At 42.8% G+C, this 23515-nt stretch overlaps 2 protein-coding genes across 4 annotated transcripts in view; one reads left to right on the plus strand and one right to left on the minus strand.

The window, feature by feature from the left end:
- The window catches only part of SEC23B (SEC23 homolog B, COPII coat complex component), a 42418-nt gene extending 31359 nt beyond the window's left edge, over positions 1–11059 (minus strand). Inside the window, exons 1-3 of one of the 2 annotated variants that reach the window (XM_064275739.1) lie at positions 10630–11059; positions 3698–3921; positions 1600–1657 (exon numbers count right to left, since the gene is read on the minus strand). In XM_064275739.1, the coding sequence (XP_064131809.1) occupies positions 1600–1657; positions 3698–3918 (279 nt within the window). In that variant the 5' untranslated portion in view covers positions 3919–3921; positions 10630–11059. The remainder of the gene's footprint in view (positions 1–1599; positions 1658–3697; positions 3922–10629) is intronic. The other variant, XM_064275737.1, reaches the window with a different exon arrangement.
- A 48-nt stretch (positions 11060–11107) lies between these two features.
- RBBP9 (RB binding protein 9, serine hydrolase) lies at positions 11108–23105 on the plus strand. Of its 2 annotated transcripts, XM_003411773.4 has the most exons (6): positions 11108–11251; positions 13150–13353; positions 14474–14516; positions 15284–15389; positions 18664–18749; positions 20141–23105. In XM_003411773.4, the coding sequence occupies exons 2-6, from the start codon at positions 13255–13257 to the stop codon at positions 20365–20367; spliced, it is 561 nt and encodes a 186-aa protein (XP_003411821.1). In that variant the 5' UTR covers positions 11108–11251; positions 13150–13254; the 3' UTR covers positions 20368–23105. The 2 variants fall into 2 exon arrangements, with proteins under 2 accessions (XP_003411821.1, XP_064131810.1); XM_064275740.1 differs by lacking the exon at positions 11108–11251 and having other exon boundaries at positions 11281–13353.
- The last annotated feature ends 410 nt before the right edge of the window (positions 23106–23515 follow it).

The following is a 23515-nucleotide window of genomic DNA, read 5'->3' on the forward strand; positions in this document are numbered from 1 at the left end:
AAAAAATCTTTCTCAAGGTTTAGCAGGCGATCACTCCAGCCAATGACAGAGCACAGAGTGACCAAATGGAAGTACTGCTAAAGAGCTGACAGGCAGCTTGAGGGAGCCGCTGGCCAGGAGGGAGGGTACTACCAGGGCATCAGAACTCCAGCAGCAGTCCCAGCAGGAAACAACAAAAGAGCTCCAGCCCCACCCTGACAGTGGCCACTGACAGGCTGCAGCTCCCAGCGAGTGGGTAGGACTACAAAAAGGTGTGAGAGGAAAACAGATAAACCCAGACGCACTGACTACTTCCTAGTAACCCAGGGAGGTCCTGTTTGCCTACCCTGGGGTCAGAGGGTGGCTGAGAACACCCTGATCCCTCAAGGGCTCATTTCTCATCTTCTAGCTCTACAACTCACTTAGGTTCATGCTCCAGCTGGGAAGGTCACAAAAGGTTATTTCAGCCAAAGACACACAGATTTCTAGACCACACCTATCAACTGGCTGGTGGACACGTCAGATATGCATTACCCCATCTTTAAAAAGTTCTACCTACCTCTAATTTTAAAGACAAGGAGGTTAAGTGGCTTGCCCAAAGTTACACAGGTGGGTCTGAGGGTCAAACTGAGGCAGTCTGGCTCCAGGGTCCTTGCTTTTAACCAACATTCCACCCTTCTTAGAATTCTGACAATGAGTTACACTAAGACAGTCATCAATTCTGAATATAATAGGGTATAGAGATGTTTTTAAGATTTATATATACTTCTGAATATCTTGTGGAGATAAGTCTTGAAGAAAATCTCCTTACAGCTTCCAAACTTGTAGTTAGTGATCAAATATACAGTTTTCTTCCTCTCTGGACTTACTACATGCTGTATCTGAGAATGAGGCTGTTAATTTTAATTATGATCAAACATGAGAATAAATAAACGCATGTTATCAGTAGCTTAAGATCTACTCAAACAGTGTACATTATGTTGGACACAATTTTTTTCGTAACAAATTTATTGAAGTATAATTTACATCCTATAAAATCCAACTATTTTAAGGGTATACTCCAATGATTTTTAATAAATTTTCAGTTATGCAAAAATCATGACAATCTCGTTTTAGAACATTTCCATTACAGGCACAACTAATTTTAAAGGGAAGTCTCTTGTCATTTCCGAGCTACTTCCAGTTTAGCAGTTTTAAAGTCTGAAAATCAAAAGGGGCTCAACACTGACACTTGGGCCCTAAAAGTTAGGAGGATCAGGACATTAAAATTCAGTAACGTACAGTATACAATGAGAACACACTGAAGTGAAATACGCACAACAGATCTGTTTTCTTGGGTACCAGATTCATTACCTACAGAGAATTTAAAAGAAAATGGAATTGTGCGTCCTCTCTACAGCAAATAATAAGCACCCAAATAATGAAATGGAGCCACCACCCGAAAGAAAAATCACAAATGTCCAGGTTTAATATTATGCTTAATAAAAGCTATCACCTTGAGTCCAGCAGAACTTTTTTTTTTTAGTACAGACACAAATTCAATCTCACTTAATTTTTTCAGAATAGTGCACACAACTAAAATGAAACAAGTAAAACTATTTTTTAAAATAATTCACATACCTGATTTCTTTGGAAACAGAAATTACAGGCCCAAAGTTTTGCTCGATAATCAACCTGACTGTAAAAAAGATAAATATTAAAGGTGGGTACCATTCCAATTTTTAAGGTAGAAAGCAATCAAATGTGAATTTCAAATTAAGAAAATCACAGAGAAATTTTTCTATGTGCATGTACATGAATGGATAAGGGTGTGCAAAACACTCACTGCTCTCAGTGCTCTGGCTATTTAGTATACCAAAAGTTTTCTTCGAACAGCTAGTATTACTGAACAGGATTTGTAAATCCTTTTTCCAATTTCCTAGATAATTTCTTTTATTTCATTATTTATATACATATAGGTTTCCTTTTGAACTGTTATCTTGACATAGTCTGTGTTTTTTCTAACATTTAAAACAATTACACTTTGTTGTTGTTGATAATATACACAGCAAAACATACATCAATTCAACTTTCCACACGTAAAATTCAGTGGCATTGATTACATTCTTCGAGTTGTACATCCACTCTCATCCTCCTTTTCTGAGTTGTTCCTCCCCCATTAACATAACCTCACTTCCTCCCAAGGTTCCTAGCTAATCTTTCAAGTTGCCCTTGTCAATTTGGTCCCATATAATTAGCTCTTAAAAAAAGTATAATGCTGAAGGCAGACATTTTTACTAGTTAAGCTAAACAACAGTTTGGTTTTAAAAAGACTTCAGGGGTTATTTTTGGTTTAAGGTTTAAAGATTATCTCAGGGCAATAGTTTCAGGGGTTCATCCAATCTCCATGGCTCCAGAAAGTCTGGAGTCCATGAGAATTTGAAATTCTGTTCTACGTTGTCTTCGTTTTGATCAGAATTTTTCTATAGAATCTTTGATCAAAATCTTCAGAAATGGTAGCCAAGCCCCATCCAGTTCTTCTGGTCTCAAAGGAGGCAGCTGTTTATGGAGGCAATTAGCCACACGTTCCATATCCTCCTCCTAGTCCTGACTGTCCTTCTTCCTCTGTTGCTCCAGGCAAACAGAGACCAATTATTGAGCCTTGGATGACAGCCTGCAAGCTCCTTAAGACCCCAGGAACTCTGCAAGGAACTAGGAGGTAGAACAGAAGCACTAAACGTGTCATTAGGGCAATTAACTGGGATGTCCCATGAAACCAGGACCCTAAGCCTCCAAAGCAAGGAACCAAATTCCATGATGTGTTTGGTTGTACATAAGCTGCCTCAGCAGCTACTCTTTTTCGTCATTGTTGTAAAATTGTCCGTCACACAACTTATGTCAATTCAACTTTTAATGGGTATACAACTTATTGACTGCACTTTTTTCTAACATTTTTCTTGTTCAGGTATATGAAGCTACTTAATTCAATACTAAAAGCAGCACATTTCATACACGTGATAAACTTCTGAGACGTTAACCTCATATAGCCCACGTCAAGAGAATGGGGGCCGACACACTTCTAGAATTGGTTCAAGATAACATTTCAGTTGCTTTATGCCCTTTTATACATTTAGAAAATTAAGAACCAATGGGTATCACTTTAAAAACAAAGCAGTATCGGTTTGTATATGGGCATATTAGGAGAATGAAGTAAATATTTCCTCACATAAAAATTTTATTTTTAAAGAGTATTTATAACACCCTCTATCCGTTTAAAAATTCTTTCAAATACTCACCATATCCAAGAGAAACACCATATGTTTCAGGTGCAAAAAAATCACACTTAACAATAAAATCACTAGGGTTAAAATCATTACAGTAAATGCCTATTGCTTCCTCCTGCCATATCGTATCACCATAGCAGGTAAGTAATGGAAAAACTTGTCTAAAGCTCTTGGGTTTGAGGGGGAAAATGCTTTACAAGGTGCCAATAAAATCCAACAGGTATGGATTAAGCCAACAGCAAACTGACAACCGGCAATGAAAGTGACTTGGGAATCCTTTCCCTCTACCTCCACCTCATTCCCATAAGGTTCTAATTTGATCTGGACTGTTGGGCCAGGGAGGCGTCCTCAAGCACTCATCACCTAAGGATCTCATGATCTGAAAGCTGATGACTTGCCCAACTGACTGGCTTTCATGAGGATCATATAAAAACGGTAATCCCTTATATTCATACCATAGTGGATTGAGAATGGCTTTGCAAGTTGGCCTGCTGCAAAGCACGGGTTCGTACTGTACAGGAGGCAGGTCCGGACGTTCTTTTAAAGGAGTAAGGAGACAAGCCAGGGGAACAACCATCCTCGTAGCCTCAAGACGGCTAGAAGGCCACACATTCCAACTAAAACGCACACCATCCTGTTCTTCATTCTGCTGAATAAACTCTAGATACGTTGCCATAATCTATAAAGAAAATGAAGATAAAGCTTTAATAGTTTGTGAAATTTGTAACTAAAGAAGATAATCACTGTCTTAATTATCTACTGCTGTTATAATAGAAATACAAGTAGGTGGCTCTAATAAACAAATTTATTTTCTCAGAGTTTAGGAGGCTAGAATTCAGGATGCCAGCTCTAGAGGAAGTCTTTCTCTCTCTGTGGCCTTGGGGGAATGTCCTTGAATGTCTTTTTTAGCTTCTGTTCCTTGGCTCCTTGGTGATCTTCATGTGGCCTGGCATCTATCTTCCCCCATTTGTGCTTGCTTGCTTAACCTGCTCTTTATATCTCAAAAAAGACTGACTTAAAACATACCCTACACTAATCCTACCACATTAACATAACAAATTGCATTCCCGGATGAGATTATAACCACAGGGACCCCATCTAGGAATGGGTTTTACAACACACCATTTTTGTAGGAAACAATTCAATCCGTAACAGCCATCTAACACAGTGCTTCCTAACCACTTTGTCTGAAGAACCTGTCACTGCAGGATGAAAATATCAAAGCCTGCTCCCTCTCTAGAAACCAATTCACCTCAGTTAACTTTGACTACTGCTCCTTTCTCGGCATTCCTTCCTACCACTTAGAAAAACAAAATAAAAAGGCGAAAGGTTTGCCATCATTTGACCAGCTCTAAGTCGGACGTAATTGAATAACACCAATATAAACCTCCTTTAAAGCGGCAGTGGTGGTTCACTGAGAGAATTCTTGCCTTCCATGCGAGAGATCTGGGTTGGATTTTCCTGGCCAAGGTACCCTACACACAGCCACTACCTGTCTGTCAGTGGAGGACTACACGCTGCTATGATGCTGAACAGGTTTCAGCAGAGCTTCCAGGCTAAGACTGCCTAAGAAGAAAGTCCTGGAGATTTTCTTTCTGAAAATCAACCAGTGAAAACCCTACGGATCGTAACAGTCCAATCCGCAACAGATCATAGGGGTGGCACAAGACAAACAGGGTTTTGTTCTGCTGTGCATGGGGTCACCATGAGTCGGGGCTGACTTGACAGCAGCTAACAAGAACCTTCTCTCAGATCAAACATCATCTCAGCCACTAAGCCCACTTCAGGACCCTTGTCCAGGGTCAAGTCTGAAACCTTGTTTCCTTGTCCAGTTACCTTCCTCCCTGATCCCCTTCCTTGGTTCCCTCCTTGTTCTACTAAAACTGAAATAATGTTTTAAATTTTACATTTCATATGAGCTTATGTTTCTGTGCCCATTCTCCTCCTCTTGTTTACTGTGGAGAAAAGACCTGGGTATTGATCTCTGAACCCAGTTCATAATGGGAAAAGCCACCAGTTTCAAGCCAAAGTATGTCTATGGTGGATCACCAAAATCACAAAGGAAAGTTTGCTACTATGCCGAGTCTCACCAGGACCTGTTTCCCTGCTGTACTTGCTTATGCTCACGCTTTTAAAGACTTCAGGGAATAAAATAGCCCTTCACTAAGCTTCTCAAACCTGGATAAACCCAACTTCATCAAGTGTGTTACACATCCTGTAGACCCTGGGTAATGCAAAAAGCTGATGTGCTTGGTTGCCAGAGGTTCGAGACCAACCAGAGGTACCTCAGATAAAAGGCTTGGCAATCTACTTCCAGAAAATCGGCCATTGAAAACCCTGTGGAGCAAAAGCAGTGCTCAGAGGCCAATTTATATCAATAAATGCACACATACAAAAAGAAGAAAGAGCCAAAAGCAGAGAACTGTCCCTACAACTTGAACAAATAGACAGTGAGCAACAAAAGAATCCATCAGGCACCAGAAGAAAACAAATAATAAAAATTAGAGCTGAACTAAATGAATTAGAGAACAGAAAAACAATTGAGAGAATTAACAAAGCCAAAAGCTGGTTCTTCGAAAAAATTAACAAAATTGATAAACCATTGGCCAGACTGACTAAAGAAATACGGGAAAGGAAACAAATAACCCGAATAAGAAACGAGATGGGCCACATCACAACCGACCCAACTGAAATTAAAAGAATCATATCAGATTATTACGAAAAATTGCACTCTAACAAATTTGCAAACCTAGAAGAAATGGATGAATTCCTGGAAAAACACTACCGACCTAAGCTAACACAATCAGAAGTAGAACAACTAAATAGACCCATAACAAAAAAAGAGATTGAAACGGTAATCAAAAAACTCCCAATAAAAAAAAGCCCTGGCCCGGATGGCTTTACTGCAGAGTTCTACCAAACTTTCAGAGAAGAGTTAACACCACTACTACTAAAAGTATTTCAAAGCATAGAAAATGACGGAATACTACCTAACTCATTCTATGAAGCCACCATTTCCCTGATACCAAAACCAGGTAAAGACATCACAAAAAAAGAAAATTACAGACCTATATTCCTCATGAACATAGATGCAAAAATCCTCAACAAAATTCTAGCCAATAGGATTCAACAACATATCAAAAAATTAATCCACCATGACCAAGTGGGATTTATACCAGGTATGCAAGGCTGGTTTAATATTAGAAAAACCATTAATGTAATCCACCATATAAATAAAACAAAAGACAAAAACCACATGATCTTATCAATTGATGCAGAAAAGGCATTTGACAAAGTCCAACACCCATTTATGACAAAAACTCTCACCAAAATAGGAATTGAAGGAAAATTCCTCTACATAATAAAGGGCATCTATACAAAGCCAACAGCCAACACCACTCTAAATGGGGAGAGCCTGAAAGCATTTCCCTTGAGAACGGGAACCAGACAAGGATGCCCTTTATCACTGCTCTTATTCAACACTGTGCTAGAGGTCCTAGCCAGAGCAATTAGGCTAGACAAAGAAATAAAGGGCATCCGGATTGACAAGGAGGAAGTAAAAGTATCTCTATTTGCAGATGACATGATCTTATACACAGAAAACCCTAAGGAATCCTCCAGATAACTACTGAAACTAATAGAAGAGTTTGGCAGAGTCTCAGGTTATAAGATAAACATACAAAAATCACTTGGATTCCTCTATATCAACAAAAAGAACATCGAAGAGGAAATAACCAAAGCAATACCATTCACAGTAGCCCCCAAGAAGATAAAATACTTAGGAATAAATCTTACCAAAGATGTAAAAGACCTATACAAAGAAAACTACAAAATACTACTACAAGAAACTAAAAAGGACCTACATAGTGGAAAAACATACCTTGCTCATAGATAGGAAGACTTAACAGTAAAAACGTCTATTCTACCAAAAGCCATCTATACATACAATGCACTTCCAATCCAAATTCCAATGTCATTTTTTAATGTGTTAGAGAAACAAATCACCAATTTCATATGGAAGGGAAAGAAGCCTCGGATAAGCAAAGCATTACTGAAAAAGAAGAAGAAAGTGGGAGGCCTCACTCTACCTGATTTCAGAACCTATTATGCAGCCACCGTAGTCAAAACAGCCTGGTACTGGTACAACAACAGACACATAGACCAATGGAACAGAACTGAGAACCCAGATATAAATCCATCCACATATGCGCAGCTGATATATGACAAAGGACCAGTGTCAGTTAATTGGGGAAAAGATAGTCTTTTTAACAAATGGTGCTGGCATAACTGGATATCCATTTGCAAAAAAATGAAACCGGACCCATACCTCACACCATGCACAAAAACTAACTCCAAGTGGATCAAAGACCTAAACATAAAGACTAAAATGATAAAGATCATAGAAGAAAAAACAGGGACAACCTTAGGAACCCTAATACAAGGCATAAACAGAATGCAAAACATTACCAAAAATGATGAAGAGAAACCAGATAACTGGGAGCTCCTAAAAATCAAACACCTATGCTCATCTAAAGACTTCACCAAAAGAGTAAAAAGACCACCTACAGACTGGGAAAGAATTTTCAGCTATGACATCTCCGACCAGCGCCTAATCTCTAAAATCTACATGATTCTGTCAAAACTCAACCACAAAAAGACAAACAACCCAATCAAGAAGTGGGCGAAGGATATGAACACGCACTTCACTAAAGAAGATATTCAGGCAGCCAACAGATACATGAGAAAATGCTCTCGATCATTAGCCATTAGAGAAATGCAGATTAAAACTACGATGAGATTCCATCTCACTCCAACAAGGCTGGCATTAATCCAAAAAACACAAAATAATAAATGTTGGAGAGGCTGCGGAGAGATTGGGACTCTTATACACTGTTGGTGGGAATGTAAAATGGTACAACCACTTTGGAAATCTATCTGGTGTTTTCTTAAACAGTGAGAAAAAGAACTACCATCCAACCCAGAAATCCCACTCCTCGAAATATACCCTAGAGAAACAAGAGCCTTCACAGAAACAGATATATGCACACCCATGTTTATTGCAGCTCTGTTTACAATAGCAAAAAGCTGGAAGCAACCAAGGTGAATGGCTAAATAAATTGTGGTATATTCACACAATGGAATACTACGCATCAATAAAGAACAGTGATGAATCTGTGAAACATTTCATAACATGGAGGAACATGGAAGGCAGTATGCTGAGCGAAATCAGTCAGAGATAAAAGGACAAATATTGTATAAGACCACTATCATAAGATCTTGAGAAATAGTATAAACTGAGAAGAACACATACTTTTGTGGTTACGAGGGGGGGAGGAGGGAGGGTGGGAGAGGGTTTTTTACTGATTAGTTAGTAGATAAGAACTACTTTAGGCGAAGGGAAGGACAATACTCAATACATGGAAGGTCAGCTCAACTGGACTGGACCAAAAGCAACGAAGTTTCTGGGATAAACTGAATGCTTCAAAGGTCAGCAGAGCAAGGGCGGGGGTTTGGGGACCATGGTTTAAGGGGACCTCTAAGTCAATTGGCATAATAAAGTCTATTATGAAAACATTCTGCATCCCACTTTGAAATGTGGCGTCTGGGGTCTTAAATGCTAACAAGCGGCCATCTAAGATGCATCAATTGGTCTCAACCCACCTGGATCAAAGGAGAATGAAGAACACCAAGGTCACACGATAACTAAGAGCCCAAGAGACAGAAAGGGCCACATGAACCAGAGACTTACATCATCCTGAGACCAAAAGAACGAGATGGTGCCCAGCCACAACCGATGACTGCCCTGACAGGGAGCACAACAGAGAACTCCTGAGCGAGCAGGAGAACAGTGGGATGCAGACCCCAAATTCTCACAAAAAGACCATACTTAATGGTCTGACTGAGACTAGAGGAATCCCCGCTGTCATGGTCCCCAAACCTTCTGTTGGCCAAGGGCAGGAACTATTCCCGCAGACAACTCATCAGACATGGAAGGGACTGGACAGTGGGTAGGAGAGAGATGCTGATGAAGAGTGAGCTATCTGTATCAGGTGGACACTTGAGACTGTGTTGGCATCTCCTGTCTGGAGGGGGGATGGGAGGATAGAGAGAGTTGGAAGCTGGCAAAATTGTCACGAGAGACTGGAAGTGCTGACTCATTAGGGGGAGAGCAGGTGGGAGTACGGAGTAAGGTGTATATAAACTTATATGTGACAGTTTGACTTGATTTGTAAACGTTCACTTGAAGCTCAATAAAAGTTAACTAAAAAAAAAAAAGAAAGAAAACCCTGTGGAGCACACTTCTACTCTGACACACCTGGGGTTGCCATGAGTCAGAATTTACTCAACAGTAAATGGTACTGGTAGTACTGCAAATAATTTGGACTAATGCAGTATTACTAGAAGTGCAGATGAATGAATTACTCCATTACACACAACCCAAACCACAGAAATTCCAAATGTTTGCTCCAATTGAAACTCTCTAGCAATTTTTTGTTATTTCTGGCAACCACTGGAAACTCAGGCACTGTGCACACAGGGGTACCTCTGCAGCTTCCTAGGTGGCAGAGGGATAACGAAGTGGGAATGAAAGCAAGTTTTAACGACAGTGCAATTCTCAGCAAGTACTTCGGCAGTCTTCACTTAACCACCCTTTTTCCCTTCTCAAAACGCAGTTCTTCTTTATTAAAAGCCACTGGCTCCATCCAATGTCCCCAAGCATCTACATATTAAAACCTGCTCCCTCTGTTCCCCACTTTCTTTCCCTCATCCCTTCTAGAGCATATGTTCTTAACCCCTGAGCACATAACCCACAGAGGACTTCGGTGGTCAATGAACCCCTTCAATTGTATGCAAAATCTGTGCGCATGAGCAAATGTCCACTTTTCTGGGGAGATGGGGCCATGGTTTACATCAAGTTCTCAAAAGGGGAAGTATATCTGAGGTTATTCACAGCTCAATGGATGATTAATGAATAAGTGAACGAAACGCCTAGGAAGATCCCGTGGGGGTATCCGCCAGAAAAATCTGAACCACCCTTGTACTACCAAGGCTAACTTTTCAGGACACACTGGCCACCCCTCGAAGGGGGTCCCAGATCTGTCATAAAGCAGACGTCCTATCACCTGAATCCCAGACTCCTCAACTGTAAAACAGGGATTGGATCCTTTCGGCTGTGGGCACCCCACAATTCTGAGGGAGGGGACCCCAGAAACCGCTGCTTCGACTGCCCGGCCCGGCGGGGGGTTTTCACTCTCAGCGACTTCTGGGTCACCCTCTCCTTCCAGTTCTCCTACCCGCCCCGGGCAGACGCCTCGCCCCAAACCGGAGCTGCTCACCTCTCCTGCAGAGGCTCAAGCCCACGCCCTCAGCCCCCCAACCCCATCACCTGCGCGTTCCAGCGCTCAGCAGGGAGGACCCACTCACTTGGCCGAAGCAGGGCGCACCGACAGCTGGAACCGTCCCGATTCGGCTCCCACCGCCAAGTCCAGCTCAGCTCTCAGCCAATTGGTTAGCTCCCTCACACGTCACTCCACGGCCCCGTTCAATGGCCAATCAAGAGCGCCTATCCGGCGAAGAGCGGAAACAAGACACTCAGGGAAGCCACGCCGCCATCTTGGAAAAGGGAAGGTAGTCGTGCCTATCGCTTCAAAACTGCAGTTCCCTCAGAACACGTTTCCCCACGTCCACCCCCAAACTCGTTCTGTTTCAGGAAGTCCTAGAGCCCTCCAGACCGTTCTCGGGGAGCAGCCAGCACTTCTCAGGGCTTCACGCAGTTCCAAGATGAGGTAAATCCGCCTCAGTAGGCAGTCCCTCTCATCGCCTTAGTTACCGGGAAGCGAGAAGGGTGACGTGTGCGTCCGGAAGACGGGGCGGTGCCCGAGGGAAGAAAGCAGCTGGCCAGAATACGGCGTCAGTCAGCGGACGGCCGGAAGGGGCGGAGACGGCGGGCCTGAGGCGGAGCGCGGGGACACGCCCCCACGCCTGCTGGGGCGGGGAACTGCGTGCAGGTAAGAGTCGGCGGAAGTACGATGTGCGTGTTTATTTTTTATCCCTTTACACGGTTTCCTCTTAGAGACTCTGGCACTAATGAGAACTGTCATATTCAAGCATTTTAAGACACCTTAAGCTTATAACTACAAAACACAACTTTCTACACCCAATACACAGAACATTTTGTATGTCTTAAAAAAACATTTTTTTAAAATTTTTTTCAAGCAAAAATGAATGAGTTCATTAATCTGGTCCAGAGATAGACCAATAGCATATAAAGACAAGAAGCAACACTATAGAAACTTATGCTGAGAACATAACTAGGCATCCAAGAACTGTCCATTAATTAGCTCAGTAATATTAGTTGAAATTTGGTAACGGTTGGCAGTTGGAATCCACCAGCCGCTCCTTGGAAACCCTATGGGGCAGTTCTACTCTGTTCTGTAGGGTCCCTGTGAGTCGGAATCGACTTAATGGCAATGGGTTTTTAAGAGCACAAGGATCACTTCGTTGATGCACTATGAAACATAATTACTGTAAATGTAAAAAGCTTGTCAGAGTAATGAGTGTTGTCGAAAAATTTACATTTCTCATGATCTTAAATATTATATATGAGTGGTGTTAGCCTATATGATCAATAAACTTTTATTAGTTTAGGGAGTTCAAATTAACTGTTCTCTCCTGTTGGAACAAAAATCATATTAAGCCAATAAAAGAAATTGATTAACGTTTATTGAATATATGATTTGCAACTCAGGGTAACACTTCAGCTAGGCTGTTAGAAATGTTACGGAGATGAAAAAGAGCTTTCAAAATTCTTGTACCAAATTTTATCGTCATTGCCATGGAAAAAAGGGTGGGAACAGAACTGATAAATTTGTGGTCATGAAGGACTTTCATACAGCATGGTCTTGAAGAACAATTAAAATAATTACGTACTGATTTACCCTAAACATAGCTCCCAGTCTGACCTTTGGTGTCTGTTTTCCAAACTAACGGAATTCTTCAAAGAGCACAAAGCCCAAAATAAAATGGTCTTAAACTAGTTTACCTGGACCACTGTTTGACTCAAAAGTAGCTTTTTAGGAACCACTTTTTTCAAAGCTCAAGGTTCAAAAGGGTAATAACCTATGTGCGTCATTTCCATTTCTGAGGGCACATGCGCTCTTCTACCCTCTAGTCAGTAAGGTTTGGATGTATCTGTAAGGTATGTAGATAATAAGCCCTAAAATGTAAGGACTGCCATATTTTAATAGCAAATCGTTTCATTGGTACCTGTTTCCCCATCTCTAAATTATTTGAAGCATGAATGTCATCATCCATATACTCTACCCCAATGGCGATACCGTTTAAAAGGGCAGCATTTAAAGCAATGAAAAATAACGACTAGGGATGGTATTGACTGTTCTATTAAGAACTACTATGAAATCAGGGAATCAGAAGGAAAAGTCATACCGGTTTTAGGACTCCCCAACTTATTCATAGATTGTGTTCTGCATGTTTGGAACTAAAAACACACTTTCCTATAAAAATAGCAGTAAAGGGATAACACAGGTCACAAGCTCTCCTAAATGAGGCGGCGGGCGGGGGGTGGGAGTGAGAGAGGTAGTAAGAGGCGGCGGAAGGAGTTTACGTTTGAGGGAAAGTCCCAAGATTTGTTTTTGGCAGCCCTGGTGGTGGCTGTGGTGTGATGGTGCAGTGGTCAAGCGCTGGGCCGCTAACAAAAGTTGTGGCAGTCTGCTCTGTAAAGATTACAGCCTTGCGAACCCTATGGGACAGTTCTGCTCTGTCCTTTAAGGTCACTTTGGGTCAGAATCGACTCCAAGGCAATGGGCTTGTTTTTGGGGTCCCGGGAGGGGTTTTGGTGCAGTGTAACACACCCAAAAAGTAAAGCGGTGCCCTACTGGCCCCCTAGAACTACAATTCCCAGAATGCCACAGTTCACGCTCCCGTGCCGGATACAGCCTGCTACTCTCAACCCCGTTGGACCTGCTGCAGGAACGCTGGTATCTCTGCACGCATGGCTTCTCCTAGCAAGGCGGTTATTGTTCCCGGGAACGGAGGCGGGGATGTGGCCACCCACGGCTGGTATGGCTGGGTGAGAAAACGGCTGGAGCGGGTAAGAGACACACTTCCCACTGCTGTGGGAAGTCCGCCTTAAGCAAGAAGGAAAGATGTCAGGGAGGGAGGACTGGAGTTCGAACGCGCCCCCCGCCCCCAGCAATGCCCATGGTGCTTTCGTACCTCTCGGCTGCTGCCCTTTCGTACGCTCTCAGTGTGTCCTGGAGCTAGTGGTTGAGAGCTCAGTCTTTAGACTAAAAGGTACCACTTCTTAGACGGAGGCACACAAGTGTACTACAGAGATCGAGTCCTCTCCCCCTCTCTCCACTGCTGTTTCAGACTTGGGACTTCCCCAGATAATTTTTCACTTATCTTCATTGTTCCCGGCCTCAGATTAAAAAAAAAAAAAAAATTCAATGTATAATATTAATACAAAGAATATATGTAATGTGCATGAATTTTGAAGCATGATAGTGTAATGAATACGACCAAATTAAGATCTAGAACATTGGCAGTGTCATTGAAGTCACCTGTAAAAAACGTATGGTCCCCATCCCGTCCCCCCTGTCATCCTGAAAGTTTTCATTTGTTTTTCTATTTGAAAATTAAAATCTAAAGGATGTAGCCTTTAAACAGTACATCGTTTGGCTTCTGTAGGTTGTCTTGGGCAACTTGCTCTTTTTTAAAAAAAAAAAAAAAACCTATTCCATAACCCAGCAATAAGACCATTCAAGGGCTGCCTTCTCTAGAGCAGGTCTCTAGAGCAGAATTCCAGAGTTGTGTCTGAAAACCAGGCCAGAGTTTAAAGAGTAGGGCTGTGCTGTTGAAAAGGCTGGGATCTCCACTTCCTTGTATCACTGGGCGCCTGCTTCCTGGCGCCCAGTCTGTTCGACTCTAAGTCAGTCTGTCTAGATACATTTACTCACACCTTCTTTAGCGACAGATGCCTGCAGTGATAAATACAGAGGTACAGATAGAGAACTACAGGCAGCTGGAGTTTATGAGGAGCGATTGTCTATTCATATGTAATCCTATAGCACTTAACCCAATTCATTTCATAATCGATAAGCAAATACTGAATTGATAAACATCATATCAGGTGTGTCTCATTTCTTGTTAGGATAGTATTAGTTGTAATTAAGCTCTTTATTATAGCTTTTTTTCCCCTCATATCATAGATACCTGGTTTCCAGTGTTTGGCTAAAAACATGCCTGACCCAAGTAAGTTTAAATTTGTTTCTAAATAGCCATCTTGTTGGGCTTTTGATCTCACCATTTTCCTGGTAAAGAACAGGAATAGCATAGTAGCAAAGCCAAAGGTGCGTATATATACCTAAGAATGAATAATGGTAAGTAGCTTGGGGAAGAAAGTGTCAAACCAAAAAAAAAAAAAAAATTTTTTTTTGAAGAAGCAAGAAAAGCACCTGGGCTTGGTAAAATTTAGTTTTCAGCTTTGCAAGCAGCTTGAATTTTAGGCAACTTTCTGAAAATGTGTGGGTGTTCCACTTAGGGCAGAGATATGCTGAAACTTTACAGTGCCTATTTGAGATTCTAATATTTAAAAACAGAATCTAACATTGCACTTTTGTCCTGGGTATATCTATATCTTATCTTGGGAGTTCCCTTTTTGGAAAAAAAAATGTATGTATGTGAATTTTAGAGATAACATTGTCAAGAAGTTTTTTTATTTTGAAAGTTTACATTAAAGCTTCGGAGTTGTATTTTATTATTTCCTTGGTAGTTTCTTATAAGAACATGATAAAAATAAAAACAAAACTATGTATCAAAACTACAGGTTTGGGTCTTCCAAAGCATAAATCTTCCAAGCATAAATCTTTGGCCCTGTTAAAACAGCCACATCTCCCATTGTGGGCCTGCAGTTTTAAAAAGTTATGAACTGCTGAGTGGTCCTCTGTAGGAAAGCGCACAGCATTAGACTGAGATTATCCCTATCAAATGACAGCCTCTCTTCTTTACCTGAACCTCAGTTACAGCTCAGGAGAGCATCTGGTTGCCCTTCATGGAGACGGAGCTCCACTGTGATGAGAAGACCATCGTCATAGGCCACAGTTCCGGGGCCATTGCTGCCATGAGGTGCGATCCTGGTTGAGTTGTCACCACTTGCATGTCCTCTGACTCTGCTTGCTTGGGAGATGCTTTGTGTCTACCTTAATGTTTCTACTGCAGAGGAGACAGTGCTAACCTCAAAAACCAGAAAGGAAAAAAAAAAAACAAACCCACTGCTATTGAGTTGATTCTGACTCATTAGCGACCCTATAGGAAAGACAGAGTAGAGTTGCCCCATGGGGTTTCCCAGGCTGTAAATCTTTATGGAAGCAGACTGCCACATCTTTCTCCTGTGCAGTGGCTGGTGGGTTCAAACCGCTGACTTTTTGGTTGGCAGCCAAGTCCTTTAACCACTGTGCCAACAGGGCTCTTTAAAAAGTGGTAGCATAATCTGTTCTAATTCCTTCCCGGGTTGGTTACTGGGATGCAGACAGTGTGATCCTTTTAAAACATAAGTGGTTCCAGACCCCAGTGGCTTCCCACCAGCTTCAGAGAAACTCCTTGGTCTTCAAGGCCCCCGCTAGCTCTGATGCCATCTCTAGTGTCTCCCCTACACTTCCCCCATTCCAGTTTACTGGCCTCATCATTGTTCCTTGAACATGCCGAGCACTTTTCTACCTTAGGCCTTCACTTGCTGTTCTACCTGGAACATTCGTCCCCCAGATATCTGCATGGCTTTCTCCTTCCCTTTAAGTCTCTGCTCAAATGTCACCTTATCACAGGACCTTCCCTGATCACTCTACATGAAACAGCAACCTCACCACTGGCGCCACCCTCTTACTGTTCTCCATAGGTAGCACTTATCATCTGACATCCTGTTTACTTGTTTGCTGCCAATAGAATGTCAGTTCCATGAGAGTGGGACTTTGTTTTGCTCACTGTGACACTGAATCCCAAGTGCCTAGAAGAGTGCTACGCATATGGTAGGTGCTCAGTCAACATATTGTTGGAGGATGGGGACTGTTACCCCCTAGTGTACCTCACCCCGTCCTTAGGATTCATGGGCACATCCCTCACGTTCTCCATTAGAACGCCACTTGTTGGGCATTCTTTAGCCTTATAAGGCCTGGGAAGTAGAAACTTAGCTGGCTGAATAAGCCTGTTAAGGTTGGGTTTCTTCCCTATTTGCTAGGTTGGATGACAAAGGATTATAGTTTTTTTGTGTGTAACCTCTTGTCCCAAGCAGGTGCTCAGGATGTAACATGAATTGCGTATCAGAATCTTGCCAGATTCCATAACCCTTCAGCTACATTAATCCAAGCTATACGAATGTACTTTTCAGTATGGAGCAACAAAGTTATAGTACATTTGTAGTATAATAGATGTTTGTAACCTCCCAGAGGTTGTCGAGAAAATGAAGATGAGATCCCTTTATTTCTGAAATCTGTCCCAACTCAAGACCCCTGAAACTTCTGGCAGGGTTGTCAGCAACTGTCCAAAGAATGGACTTCTAACGTTAGGTAGGCAGGGAGAGCGATGGATGCCAAAGCCATTAGTATAAGGCTTCAGGGGAACAGGATATTGACATGGTCCCAGAGTATTACCTACAGATTACTTACCCATCACATAATTGTGCCTTTACAATAAAGAGATCAGCAGATATCACCATCATCAAGCTATGAAACGTAACCTCACCCGTAGTGGGACAAACCGGCACCACGTGGCCCCAATGTGATGGAGTGGGAGGGAAACAACATCTGCTACGTAGTATTCTTGCCAAAAATGTGAAACCTCAATCTAATCATGAGGTGTCAGGTGGCGGTGGAGGGTGGGTTAAGTTCACCAGAGGAAATCCAAAAGCGGCTGCCATATGCAGAAGGTAGGGACAGACCGAAGAAAGAGGCAGGCCGCTCCAGGTTGAATAAGCAGACTAAGATTATGTGGAAAACTAACATACAAGGTGAGGTCCTGGGTGGCAGCAGGACTGGTAGATCTCCACGCTACTGCCCCAAGCTCCAGAGAGTATACAGAGGAGCTGATGTGGGTTTGTCATACACCCTCCCCCTTCCCTCAAGTCCAGAATGTTCAGATGTTATTGCTTGGATCCAGGTTCCTTCAAGGAGGTTGTTTCCTGCATCAGAGATGTTATGTTCCTTAGCTTCTTACTCGTTTTGGGGAGTGGAGTGCCTTTCAGGACTGTGGTTAGCTTCAGGCCTGGAGTCAGCTTGCAGGTCCTGGATTGGTCGAGTCCTCTTTTGTCTTTCCAATACGAGGAAAGTCAGACAAATCCAGTTTAGGGGGTAGTTTACGAAACAACTAAGAAAAAGCTGCTGTTACTTAAAACAACAAATTTAAAAGAGGAGTCGTGACAGCCAAATTCCATGCATGGTCCTTGACTGGGTCTAGGATTAAAAAGAAAGTTTTAAAGGACATTTTGGGTACAGTTGGGGAAGAACTGAATGCAGCAGATATTACATATCAGTGTTAATTTTACTGACTGTGATAATGGTGCTGTGATTATGCAAGAAAATAGCTTGTTCTTAGGAGATAAATGCTGAAGTGCTTAGGGATCAAAATGTGGCAAAATTAACCAATCTAGATGTTCAGTGTTCTTTCAACTTTTCTGTGGGTTTGAAATTAGTCATTAAAAAGTCGAGGGAAAATGTTCCGGCCCAGTAACAGAATGCCACCCCTGAATCTGCTCTGGCACAGAGGCCTCCCGAAGCTGTTGCCGTCGCACATCTCTCTGTAGCCAAGGCCTTGCCGGGAGTGCGCTGGCCACAGGTAGGTGGGTGTCTGCTTGTTGAGCATTCCAGGCACCAGAGACACAAAGACCAGCGAGGTTCCTGCCTGCCTTCACTGAGCTGATGGTTCATGGGGCGGAGACAGATACAACACAACGCAAATGAGTGCCACGGCGAGGAGCTTCTGGTACTGAACAGTGTGTGGTTTACCGACCACGTGCATTATAGTCACCTGAGTCGGGGGGAGGTAACGCACTTCAAAATGCAGATTCCTGGTCCTCAATTCCAACCCCTGAATCAGATGCCCTTGGACTGAGCCTGGGACTCTGCATGCTGACCAAGTCTGCAAGTCATGCTGATGTTGAAGGTGCACATCAGAGAGTGTTAAACTTTTCATGTCTCTCAGGGAGCGACCGCACAGGAGGGCTAGACAGTCATCTTGAGAAGTGAGTAGGAGTTCACCAAATGGTAGCTTCCTTGCTGTCTTCGGTATTAACATCAACAGGATATGGCAAATGCTTTCCATAAGCCAAATCAGATGAGTTTTAAGTGGTTTATTGACTTCTTGGTGATTAGACTCGAACATTGAAAGTGAGCTGACGTTCTTCTCTCTCCAGGTACGCAGAAACACGTCGAGTGTATGCTATTGTGTTAGTGTCCGCATACACATCGGACTTGGGGGATGAAAACGAGCGTGCGAGCGGTAAGTTTGATTTCTTTTGGCGTGTCCCTTGCCCCCTCCACTCCCTCATTCTGAACCCCATTTTCTCCTCCCTTCATTTCTTCCATACCACTTATTTCTTCTAAATTTCTTACCTTTTCCTTTCATCTTTAGCTGTTTCCCACTTTTTTATTCCTTTGTAGAAACAGCTTGGGGGAGGTGCCTGACCTCCTTCCCCACAAGGGGGAAGGAGAACCAAGATCAACAGCCCAAGGCTGATTCCTTTGAGGCTTCCTCTCTCTACCACTTTTACCAATGCTGACACCAACTGTCCCTCCCACAGCATCTCTACTGGGTTCGATAATTCATTGCAGCGGCCACACAGAGCTCACAGACCATACACACAATTATGGGGCTTATTAGGAAAGCAACAGTTACAATTTAGGTTCAGGAGCACTCAAGATAGAGTTCTTCCGTCAGGACAGCCTCTTCCCAGCCGTGCTTCTGGGCACACCTCTCCCTGGCCCTCAGTCTCTGCCCAAAGGCACTCAGCTTTCTCTCTCTCTCTCTCTCCTGGTGCCAGGTCTCTGCTGCTGGGTCTCTCTTTCCTTGGTAGTGGGCTCCTTCTCTGTTCTGGAATTGGCTCTCTTTTAAGGCAAAACGGACCAGTCACCTTGGTAGGTCAGTTACCCTATCACACAGTCACCTGGGTGGGAGTTACGAGACCATGGCTACAAAGGCCACACACAAAAGTAATTAGTTGCACTGCGTCCTTATATACATTCTTTTCTTGGTTATGTATTTATTGATGATAACTTAGTCTTTATTATCTTTCAGCCTAATTTCATTTTACTTTACTAATATCTTATTATGATATCTATAACCAAGCTACAGAAACTAGACTAGAAAATGTCACAAATGCCAATGAAAAGGAGCGAATGCATCCAGCCCCCTACTCCATTCTGTTCTGGTAGGAGAGGCAAGGGAAGCAGGACCAAGAGCAACACCAGCATCAAGCAGAGGTAGAGTGGGCACCTTGCCGAGATGGAACACAAAAGATTAAGGGTGTGGGTTCTTTTCCTTCCTGCCTTACTAAGACAGAAAACTCAGAAAAACCCTCCCCATAGTCATGGGCTACCTTTCAGCTAAGTTTAAAAAAAAAAATCTAGTGGTATGCAAGAAATACTTAGCATGCATCCTTGGATATAACTTACTGCAGGCACACTGTGAGGTGGGAGACCTCCTTCTAAGCCAGAGTCTGGAAATGAACCCTAGAGGCCTGATTTTATTAGAGCATGTATTCCCTGTGGAATCGAGCCCTGAAAGAAACGCTTCAGATGTACGCTAGCAGGTTCTGATTCTGTGTGTCTCTCCTCCAGATGTTAAGAACGGAGATTATCTGTGGGGACTGATAGATTATTTTTCCCCCACAGGATACTTCAGCCGCCCCTGGCAGTGGGAAAAGATCAAGGCCAACTGCTCTCACATCGTGCAGTTTGGGTCCACTGACGATCCTTTCCTTCCCTGGAAGGAACAACAAGAAGTTGCTGATAAGTTGGAAGCCAAATTGTACAAATTCACTGACCGTGGCCACTTTCAGAACACGGAGTTTCACGAACTGATTAGCGTGGTAAAGTCTATGCTGAAAGTACCAGCATAGACAGGATGATTTCTGTTTCTCAATATAGGGGCACAGCAGTAATATCTGTTATATATTAGACAATTACTGGGTGCACAAAAAGATCAGTCAGTTTGGAAATGCCTGAAAACAAACACAAGTTTCAGTGTTCAGACTAATTTACAGGCAGCATTTGTTTTCTACAGAATTTAAACCTCCCCAAATTGCTGTGAACCGAAGCAATAATTTTCTTATTTGATGAAGGACACAAGACAGTGTAAGCATCCTCGTCTATCCAAAGTGCACAAGTCAGAAATAGAACTCAGGTCTGCTGATTCCCAGTCTAGATTAAAACGAAATAGTTCTCATGTATGTCATAGGAATTATACTCTTCTCAGTTTTGAAATAAAAGAAAGTTTGCTATTTCATTAGGGAAAGAAAGTATGACTGAGGGTCCAGGGTGTTGACTTGGAGGTCACAACACTATCCGCTGTTTCAAGCTGGCCGGGATATCAAGCCCAGACTAGGGTGTTCACCTTTGACAGTTTGTCCCCCAGTCCTTCAAACACATGTGAGGTAACGATATATTAGGATGCTAAGAGTCGGGTCTGCAGGGGTCAGGCAGGGAACATAAGTGAGCACAGCTGACTGGACAATGAGAGTAGAAGGATTGGTACAGTTTGGAGATGCCTGTCTAAAGCCATTACTTAGGATCAGGGAATTGTTGCCATGTGGAAATGTGGGCAAGAATTTGTCAGAATTCTGATTTTTTGAGGACAAAAATTCCTGAAATTTTTTAAATTCAGGGCATATATATGAGTATTATGTCTAGTCCATATACATATGTTCACTGGTAACTACAGTATAAATAAAAATTTACAAACACCACAAACCAAATGAAAACCAAGCCATCCATCTGTGAACAGTGCCACAGCCTTAACATAGCCAGGTGCTTTTAGATAATTCTATAGAAAGCCTGAGAAAAGCCTGAAATAATCAGATGAACATAATTTCAAAGGATGAGACTATGGGAACAATTTGAATTTTGTTACAGTGTTAAGGATTTTTAAAAATTGTTTTAGCTTTTAACTTCTGTGATCCTTGAGATCTTTTTCAAGCATTATTCCATAATCTGTCTTCTGATCACTTTTCCAAAAATACACTTTTTCATTTCCCAACATTTTTTGGCTATTATCTCAAACTATTTCCAGTGAATTCACACTTGTTGCAGAACCTGACGTTTGCAGCAGTATTGTGAATTCCCACACTGTGTATGCTTAAAGGGGGTGCAGAGCTATCATTTTATCCTGAAGAGCCTTTTGCTTTCTAAATATGCTTGATGTTGTTAGTTGCCATGAAGTCAGTTCTGACTCATGGCAAGTCCATGTGTGTCAGAGCAGAACCGTGCTCCATAGGGTTTTCAAGGCTGTGAACTTTTGGAAGCACATCACCAGGCTTATCTTCCGAAGTGCCTCTGGGTGGGTTTGAACCACCGTCCTTTTGGCTAATAGTTGAATGCTTAGCCATTTGTACCACCCAGGGACTCCTAAAATGTGCATAGACAGAAAAAAGTCAGGAGAGATACTCAATATTTAACAGCAGTTGTCTTCGGGGAATGGGAATTTTGGTAGGTAAATTTTATAGTGGAGTGGATGTCCCCTTTTTACTTCATACATCTGGGAATTATTTGGATTTGTTATGCCAAATATGTATTACTTTTATAATTAAAAATAAGATTGAGGGAGGAGCAAGATGGCGGCATAAGCAGTTGCTCCCCTACATCCCCCCACACCTAAGTCAGTGAACAACAAATAAAAACTGACAGGTTTCAGAGCCGCGGATACCACTTGATGTGTTGGAGAACTGAGGTGAGACCTAATCCAGGAGATAAATAGAGCAGGGATGGCCGAGCCGTAAGGCTAAGATTTGCTGACTGCCGGCACCTGCCCTACCTGCCAGCTCAGCTCACTGTGGCCACTTTGGGACATGGACAGGCAACCCCCCTGGACAAAGGACCCCCAGGACGGGCATCTACACTAGGGACACACACGGGCTCAGAGATACTAGGTAGATAGCCTTGGACAGGTCTGATGAAAGGGGAGACGGTGACTTCTCAGTTGGGGTAGAACTGAGAGAAGGTGGCATGTCGGTACAACGTGGATTTGAAATCCAGGAAACTAAGGGAAGTGCAGTCCAATTAAAAGTGGTGCATATTGGCTGTGGGAATTCACGAGTTGGAAACGGAACCCCAAGCACACACTTGGCGAGAGGTACAGGGAAGCTGAAATGCAGGAGGTGAGTGTTTTTTTTTTTTTAATAACTTTTATTAAGCTTCAAGTGAACGTTTACAAATCCAGTCTGTCACATATAAGTTTACATACATCTCACTCCCTACTCCCACTTGCTCTCCCCCTCTTGAGTCAGCCCTTTCAGTCTCTCCTTTCTTGACAATTTTGCCGGCTTCCCTCTCTCTCTATCCTCCCATCCCCCCTCCAGACAAGAGTTGCCAACACAATCTCAAGTGTCCACCTGATATAATTAGCTCACTCTTCATCAGCGTCTCTCTCCCACCCGCTGACGAGTCCCTTTCATTTCTGATGAGTTGTCTTCGGGGATGGTTCCTGTCCTGTGTCAACTGAAGGTCTGGGGAGCATGGCCGCCGGGATTCCTCCAGTCTCAGTCAGACCATTAAGTTTGGTCTTTTTATGAGAATTTGGGGTCTGTATCCCACTGATCTCCTGCTCCCTCAGGGGTCCTCTGCTGTGCTCCCTGTCAGGGCAGTCATCGATTGTGGCCGGGCACCAACTAGTTCTTCTGGTCTCAGGATGATGTAGGTCTCTGGTTCACGTGGCCCTTTCTGTCTGTTGGGCTCTTAGTTGTCGTGTGGCCTTGGTGTTCTTCATTTTCCTTTGCTCCAGGTGGGTTGAGACCAATTGATGCATCTTAGACGGCCGCTTGTTAGCATTTAAGACCCCAGACGCCACATTTCAAAGTGGGATGCAGAATGATTTCATAATAGAATTATTTTGCCAATTGACTTAGAAGTCCCCGCAAACCATGTTCCCCAGACCCCCGCACTTGCTCCGCTGACCTTTGAAGCATTCATTTTATCCCGGAAACTTCTTTGCTTTTGGTCCAGTCCAATTGAGCTGACCTTCCATGTGTTGAGTGTTGTCTTTCCCTTCACCTA

The sequence above is a fragment of the Loxodonta africana genome, chromosome 24 (assembly GCF_030014295.1).
Source record: "Loxodonta africana isolate mLoxAfr1 chromosome 24, mLoxAfr1.hap2, whole genome shotgun sequence".
NCBI lineage: Eukaryota > Metazoa > Chordata > Mammalia > Proboscidea > Elephantidae > Loxodonta > Loxodonta africana.